The sequence below is a fragment of the Ursus maritimus genome, unplaced genomic scaffold (genome assembly GCF_017311325.1).
Source record: "Ursus maritimus isolate PB19 unplaced genomic scaffold, ASM1731132v1 scaffold_24, whole genome shotgun sequence".
In the NCBI taxonomy this organism is placed as follows: domain Eukaryota; kingdom Metazoa; phylum Chordata; class Mammalia; order Carnivora; family Ursidae; genus Ursus; species Ursus maritimus.
The window spans coordinates 40,998,049-41,005,851 of record NW_024424897.1 but is presented as its reverse complement, the minus strand read 5'-3'; the positions used below and the strand labels follow the sequence as shown (position 1 = coordinate 41,005,851).

The window sequence follows — 7,803 nt, the reverse complement described above, 5'->3', positions numbered from 1 at the left end:
CGCTCTATAGCCCAGCCAGGGCCCTGCACCAAGTTCCAAACGCCTCTGCCCTCACTTCCCTTCCCTCTCTGTCCTTCCCGCCTGAGACCCAGAAGCTCGCCAGCACTGCCAGGAGTGCGGGTGGCTTCTCTTGGGGCTGCTGCCCCGTGGCCGGCTGCCTAGTCCTTCTAGCTGCTTCTGCCACCCTTCCCCCGCCCTGGCCCCGCACCCCCGCACCCCCGCACCCCTACCTGGTGTAGGAATACTTGTTGTTGCTTCTATTATACAGCAGCTTCACCACCGGCTGGGAGGGAGGAGAGCGTGAGCGCCAGGCCAGGGGCCCATCCTCCCCCGCCCGCCGCCCTCGGGTCTCAGTACCTTGGTGGAGGATTCGATGAGCCTCTCTTCCTCTTTCAGGGAGGTGATGATGGGGATGTTGCACACAGGCTGGTAGGAGTCCTTCTTGTCCTGGGCGACACACACGACCGAGGATCTTTTTTGAGATCTGCTACTTGCCAGGCTAAGCCAGGCTTTCCCCAGGAGCCATCAGAGCCCCTCTGCCAAGGCCACCCTCTGCTTGTGGAGGGGGCATCTGGCAATAGAAACTGCCAGCTGGCAAGCAGAACCCCATTCCCAGAAAACCTCAAATCCAGATATCAAGGTGTAGAAGCCGGAAGCTGGCCTTAGTCCTGCTGCCCGAGCCCGTCACCTGACAAACCGACTGGCTGCCAGCACCCTCGGCCTGGGCAGCACCCGGTGTATCTAACGAGGTTCGGACTCGCCAGCCATACCGGTCACGCGACCTTCCAGGAACTGGACCTTGACACCCCTGAAGGGAGGGCCCAACTCCCAACCTCCTGGACCTGCGCGCACCTGAGCTCCATACCTGCAGAGCAGTCTGGCACACGCTCACCAGCCCCTGAATGAGGTAATACTTGGCTTCGGCCATCAGTTCCTTGATTTCTTGCCGGTTCTGTGGGAGGATGATGGTGTCATCTCGGAGGTAATTCAAAATGGTGCCGAAGTGCTTTCCACATCGGTCTATGAGGATCCAGCCTAGGGATTCAGACAGGCCCGGACAGTTACTCTTTGCCTCCAGGTAGCAAGCAGCGGGCAAAGGCCACCTGACGAGCCTGGTGGCAGCCTGCAGCAGGGGATAACAGAAGTGGGAACGCCACTCCAGCTCTTAGGTCTGCGGCTGTTCTTTTCCACAAAGGATGGCCACAAAGGATGGCCTGGGCGGTGGGGAACAGAGGCCTTCCAGGCTCTGCGACAGCCCACAGAGGTCCAAGCTCAGGAGCGCTCAGGCCGCTGCCTGGCAACACAGAAACCACCAGGCCCTGCCTGCCTTCCGTACACTGCCCAGTCACTACAGTGATGGTTCTCAGGACCATCTAGTCCTTTGTGAATGTTTAAAAAGTACGGATCTTCGCCCTAGAAAATGTGTACGTGCACACCCTTCTGCATACAACCTCGAAGAATTCTGAGGCTCTACCGAGGACTCCAGGTGAAGGAGTCCTGTACCGGGGAACGGGAAGAGTGAATCTAGGGTCTAGGTCTGCCAGGCTTGAGCCCTGCCCCGGAGTCTCTTCCTTCCCTCCTCAGCCGGCCCAGCGAGCCCCGATGCCTCACCTTCTTTGTCGGTCAGCACCTCCATGCGCCCGCTGAACATGGCCTTGAGCATGGTGTCGTGCCGGGTTAGTGCCCGCACGGTGGTGTAGTACAGGGAGCCCCCCACATTGAGCTGGACGTATTTGTTGCCCAGGCCTCCTCCCTTGAAGCCGCTCAGCTTGGGCTTAGCCCCCGAGGCTGGGCACAGACAGGTATCCCCTGACATCTCCCGCTGCAGGTAGATCACCACACGGCAGGAGGTCGGCTTGGAAGGCTCCGCCGTGGTGGAAGGATCACGAGTGAGTGGCCAGCGGAGGCCAGAGCCTCATACTCTCAGCACTGTGAGCAGAAGATGGGAGAGAAGACAGGAGTTAGCAGAGGAGAGCCCTCAGCTGAGTGGGGACGGGGGGGACCGTGCGGTCATTCTGTCCTTGACAAGCCAAGACTCCCTGGCAGAGGCTAAGGCCCAAGGCAACAGCAAAAGACATTCCTGCTCTTCTTTATGGAACCAGGAACCAGCGCAGTCTCCCAGAGCCTGGCCATCATCTCGCCAGCCTCCCTGAGCCTCGGCTCAGCTCTCGGCAGCAAGGAGGACAAGCAAACCCTTGGGGTTAGTCTGAGATGGCTTGAGGAGCAGACAGGGCAGCAGAAGTCTTTACCCTGGGGAACCACAGTCCAATTCCAGTTCTTTGCTTCTCAAGGTTCCCAGGACCCAAGACTTCCCACCAAACCTACTGGGCATCCTGCCAGCGCAGGAGATTCCCAGGAGCCAGAGGGACAGGATGCACTTCCTTTCTAAAGATTCCAGGCTCAGAAGCAGCCTGCGCCAGTGCTGACTTGGGGCACCACCCGCAGTCTGGCTTCAGGAAGGAAAGTAAAAGCAGCTTCAGGAGAGCATGGAATGGGCCAGGCTGGAGGGCGCCGGCCAGTGTTCCTGGCAGAGGTCACCCTGGCCCCAGTGGAGTCTCCTGACCTTCCTCTTTTTTGGTCCCAGCCCTGTCCCAAGTTCCTGAAATTGTCACCATTTTCCAGGGCAGAACAACTACAGGATGGCTATTTTTACTGCTTTTTCCTGAGAGGAGGCCCAGCCCTATCTCTTCCTTTCTTCCCTACTCACAAGACTGGGGAGAAAGGGCTCGAAAAGACCAGACGATAAATCTAAAAACAACTATGAAGTGATCTGGAAACTAAAACACTGACAGGCATTCATGGGAGGGAGGAGCGAGGGAAGCAAAGGAGGGCAAAGCCAGGTCACCCCTCGTGAGCTAGATTCTCTATTACATGTCTTGGTTTTCTTTCTTTCTTTCTTTTTTTTTTTTTTTTAAATTTTATTTATTTATGTGACAGAGACAGACAGCGAGAGAGGGAACACAGCACGGAGAGTGGGAGAGGAAGAAGCAGGCTCCCAGCAGAGGAGCCCGATGTGGGACTTGATCCCGGAACGCCGGGATCACGCCCTGAGCCGAAGGCAGACGCTTTAACGACTGCGCCACCCAGGAGCCCCCATGTCTTGGTTTTCTAAGGAATCACTAAAATGCATTCACTGAGAAAAAAAAAGCAAACATTCACTGCATGTTTACCATGTTCTAGGTACTGGTCTAGGCAACTTCATATAGACGTTACTTCATTTAATTCATTCAGCAAGAAAACAAGACTGAGTGCCTACTCTGTTAAGGGGTAGGGACAAAGAGATGGAAAGATACGGACCTTGCCTTCAAGGAGTACGAAGAAGAATCATAATGTTAACAAGAATACAAATACTAACAGTTAGCATTATTGTGCCGGGCACTGAGGGTAGAGAAGAGTGTAAGTCATGGCCTCACAGAGACTACATTTTAGGGGGAGGTTACAGAAAATAAGCAAGAAAATGAATAAATAAGCGAGCAGTTCCAGTAAGAAATGCACTAAATAAGCTAGTGATGAGAGTGACTAGGGAGAAGTCCTAAGGTGGATTAGGGGCCGGGGAAAGCCTCTTTGGGAAGGTGACATTCCCACTGAAGTCTGAAAGAGCTTTCCAGACAGACAGAAGAGTAAGTGCAAAGTTTCTCAGTTAGATACAAGTTTTAGGAACAGAAATAAGGCCAAGATGTCTAGTGCATAGAAAGAAGGGGGAAGTTGGCTTGATGTAAAGTCAGGTAATGTGGGGGCCAGTTCATATTAAAGAGTTTGCATTTTATACTAATTGTGATGGGCATCGATTGGAGGGTTTTAAGCAGGGGAGCGACAGGGTCTGAGTTATTCACATTTTGCAAAGATCTCTGGCTGCCGGGTAGAGAATGGACCGTAAGGGTGCACGAGGGCAAGGGAAGAGCAGAAGAAGCGGCAGGCGAGGCAAGTGATGAAGCCCTGGGCGACGCCGCTGGTAACGGAGACAGAAAAAAGGTGACACTGCCTCGTAGTGCTCACGACACGCAAAAGTTTAAGGTTGCACGTCACCTACTGTACGTGCGATCCAGAAGCGGTGGACCGGCTTCCCCCAGGTTACTGCTCTGCTATCCAAAACAGTGCGTAGCACAATGCCACGCACATCTGCAAGTATTTAATATAGTCAGTTTGTTAGACCAAAACTGTATCTGAAAAGATTTCCGTAGGCCCCTAGGAAGAATGTCCAAGGAAGGACCGGAGCGGGTGCTTTGTCAAGTACGGAATTTCTTTGGTGGCTTGTCCAGGAGACTCATTTGCCTCAAGGATGGAGTATGGATGAGATGAACCCTCACCAGCAGATTGCTTGCCCAATCCCTAAGTAACACATGAATAGTATGAAATCACCTCACCTTCCTCCGCCCACCGCAAAGGAGTAAGTCCACCCCTTAACAGGTTTTAGCAAGTTCCCAATGTACTTTGGGTCTAGCCCCGATTTCCCCAGGATCAAAGAAAGCACACATATGTTCTGCCAAAGTAAAGGAACTCAAAGGCTAAGTGGTGGCCAACAGAGCCCACAAAGCAATTGCTTTGAGCCCCTGGATGACGTCAGCTCAGATGCCGCCCGCTCAGATTCCTCCCAGACCAATGGGCTGCAGGAATCTTGTGGCAGGTGACGCCCCAGAAAGTAATTCCAGTGAGAATGAATTTCCACTGATAGCCTCACTGCTGTTCCTTCCGGACTTTGTGTACGGATATTTGGGGATGCCTGGGGCTGAGGGCGTATCCGAGTCTCCCTCAGCGAGGCTAATGGGCACCTAAGCAGAATAAAGGGCAGGACAACAACCACGGCCATGGAAGAAGGTGGGGTCCTAAAGGAAGAAGGACCCAGAAATCCATCACACTCGGTGGTGGCGGGCGGGTAACCTATCTTGGGTACAGGGGGCGGATCTAGCAGAAATCCTAGGTGTAAATCTTAAACTTCGCCCAAAGAGTCTGGAAAGATTTAGCGAGACCCAACCTCTCCGTGGTGAGTGTTCCCCGGCCCGCACCCCTCCTCACCACCGAGAAACTGAGAGCGATTCTGTCACCCATCCCAGTGGAGGATTTGAGCTCTCCATCTCCCCCTACGCCGTCCCACGCCTTTTCCCCAGGACTGGATGGGGCTCTCTGCTCCAGCCCGGGGCCCGTCCAGCCTGTCCCCCAGGGCATCCGCTCCCCGGCTCTCACCGTCCCCGGCGGGCGCGTCTCCTCTCAGCTGGGTTGCAAGCCGATCCCGTGCCGCCTTGGGCTGTGGCCGCCTGCCCGCCAGCAATCCCGGGCCGTGAGCTCACATCCTCCGCCCGCGGACTCCGCCCTGAGCTGCGGCCCAACCCCGCCTGCACCGCAGCCTGGGACTCTAAAGCGGACCTGGCCCAGCACCCAATCACGGGGGAGGGAGGGGCCCCTGAGAGGATTCCGCGGTGAGCGCTCAGCTACTTCCGGCAGCTTTTCCGGCGCAAAGGCCTCTGGGTCTTGTAGGCAGCCGTCCCTCCTCTCCGGCCTGTTTCCCAGCAGGCTCTGCGGGTCGGGAGGGGTAAGTACTTCCGCAGTCAGGTAATGACGTTACGGGTAAACAGGTCCTGTAGCCGTGGCAGCGGCTGAGGCCGGCGGGCGAGGCACCGGCTGCCGCTAATCGGGGAGGGAAGCGGCCTGCCGGAATCACCCGGGCGGCAGTGCGCCGCCGCTACGGGGTTGGCAGGTAGGCAGCGACTCCGGGTCGGGGGACGCGGGCGGACTCGGGGCGAGTGAACCTGACAGGCCGAAAGAAACGTGGGGGTTCCGCGCGATTCTTTGCGAGCGGCGTGACACCCAGCTTGGGTCCGGAGCTTTACGCGTTGATGCTCGCAACGGTCTTGTGAGGGAACGGCGGCTCATATAAGTTCAAGGCGTTTACATAGTGTGGACAGCCAGCTCCATCACCCAGGTCTTCCTAAATGTGTGCCCGGTGCCCCTTCCCCTAACGCCCCGGATGGCGCCTGCTCGCGGGCCGGGGAGTGGATCCGGGGGAGCCGGGGGGTGGAGAGAGTGTCGCCGCCGTCATCTTCAGGGAGCTCAGTGCGGTTCTTGTGCTCGGTGCTCCTCAGATGCTCAGACACGCACGTGTGGTGGGAGTTGGAAGGGAATCTGAGAGTGGGCTGGGAACCCTCTCCCTTGCCCTCCTTCTCTGGTCCTGTCTCATTCACCTCTGCCCCCCGAACATACAGTTGGCGCTCAAGCCAGATACATGGGGATCTTGCCCGCCTCTTTCCTTCCCTCATCCCCAAACTCCTGCAATCAGTCACTCCGTTACCGGATGCCATCAGCTTATGTAACATCGCAAATTGGAACACTTTTCTTCAGCCCCAAGCCTTGGTTACTGTAATAGCCTTCTCTGTTTCCAGTCATTTGTTCCACAAACATTTACTGAGTGCAGGCGCTCAGTATGTGCAGGCGCCCTGCTAGATGTTAGGGTTACCGTGATGAACAAGGTAGGTGTAGCCCCACTTTCTTGTTCCCTCCAGTTCATTCTCCATCCTGGGTCAGAGTGATCGTTCTAAAAAGCAGATATGACTGTGCCTCTCAGCGGAGAACCTGCTGGCTGCCCACTACCCTCGTGATAAAATCCGAGCTCATGAGTGCGGCTTTCAGAGCCCTCCATGAGCCAGCCCTGGCCTCCCCACCTAGGCTTATCCTGTTCCACACTCCCCCTTGTTCACTGGGTTTTTACCACTCTAGCCTTTCAGTTCTTGGAATGCATTACATTTCTTTTAGCCTCCGGATCTTCACACATGCTTTTCCTTCTGCCTGGAATGCCTCCTCCCTGCTTCACTTGGCAAACTTTTGGATATTCCTTAGGTCTCTCAGCTTGAGTGTCATGTTTTCAGAAGCTTTTGTTGAGACACCCCCCCCCCCATATGAATTACGTCCTCTTGCCCCAGCTTCATACAGGACCATGTGCTTTTCCTCATATGGCCCTCACAATTTGTGATTATTTGTTTACTGCCTGTCCAGAGATGAGAAATGTTTCTGAATAAATGCGTCCTCTGGGAGTGGAAGTGGAAGCAGGTATCTGCTCCCTCAGGTTACTGGAAGCTTCCTAGAGCAGCTGGTCCGACTAATCACCTGATAGGTGTAACAGAACAGCAGGAAGACATCTTTTAAAAAAGCTCGATTAAAAGGAAGCTTGGGTTGATTAAAATGTTTCGAAAGGAAGAGGCTAGCCTAGTTCCTTCGGTAGGCCAAAGGCTCGGGGCCGCAGTCATACACAGACAGCCTACAAGACATGCATTAGTTGGCCCACAGTGTTGGATGTGGTTTCTCCTTTAAAATTTTGAATTCAATACTTTCCTTTAAAAATCACATTTCATCTCTAAATCTGGATTTTTGGGTGTCTTGAAAATCAGTTCTGGCAGCCAGGGACTTAATTCTTTTTTAACCATTGCTTCTCCTATGGTATACCTGCTGTGGGAAGTTACTCCCATAATCACCCCATTTGGGACAGAACTTCTTTAAGGAAGCCGGAAGGGAAACAGCTGGGGGACATGAGAGCAGAGGAAAGGGCTGGCGCAGGGCCAGCTGGTGGTAGCCTTTGGAACCTCTGGGGTTTGGGAATTGGTATGGCAGCCAATGGCTAGACCTAGGTAGCGTTGCCTCCCTGTATGGACAGAGTGTGTGCTTTTTAATTTGTGTGTGTGTGTGTGTGTGTGTGTGTGTTTTCCAGAACAAGGGTGAGTTTTCAGTGTTTCCTTCCCAGAATTGAGGCATCCTTTGGGCCAGGAACGCAGGGTGGCCTGGGAAGGGAAAAGATATCTCTGCTGATTCTCTTGCCTA

General features: G+C 54.6%; 2 protein-coding genes across 5 annotated transcripts in view; one reads left to right on the top strand and one right to left on the bottom strand.

Annotated features, from left to right (window-relative positions):
* Positions 1–5,312, bottom strand: part of TNFAIP1 (TNF alpha induced protein 1) — a 16,654-nt gene extending 11,342 nt beyond the window's left edge. For all 3 annotated transcript variants that reach the window (XR_005837484.1, XR_005837483.1, XM_040641044.1), the window contains exons 1-5: positions 5,182–5,312; positions 1,612–1,929; positions 866–1,035; positions 358–447; positions 231–283 (exon numbers count right to left, since the gene is read on the bottom strand). Coding sequence is in view for 1 of the 3 variants with exons in the window: in XM_040641044.1 (XP_040496978.1) it covers positions 231–283; positions 358–447; positions 866–1,035; positions 1,612–1,816 (518 nt within the window). In the remaining 2 variants the exon portion in view is untranslated. The remainder of the gene's footprint in view (positions 1–230; positions 284–357; positions 448–865; positions 1,036–1,611; positions 1,930–5,181) is intronic.
* Positions 5,313–5,528: 216 nt separating this feature from the next.
* IFT20 (intraflagellar transport 20) overlaps positions 5,529–7,803 on the top strand; it is a 6,044-nt gene continuing 3,769 nt past the window's right edge. The window contains exon 1 of one of the 2 annotated variants that reach the window (XM_008695355.2): positions 5,529–5,692. The gene's annotated coding sequence lies outside the window, so the exon portion shown is untranslated. The remainder of the gene's footprint in view (positions 5,693–7,803) is intronic. The other variant, XM_008695356.2, reaches the window with a different exon arrangement.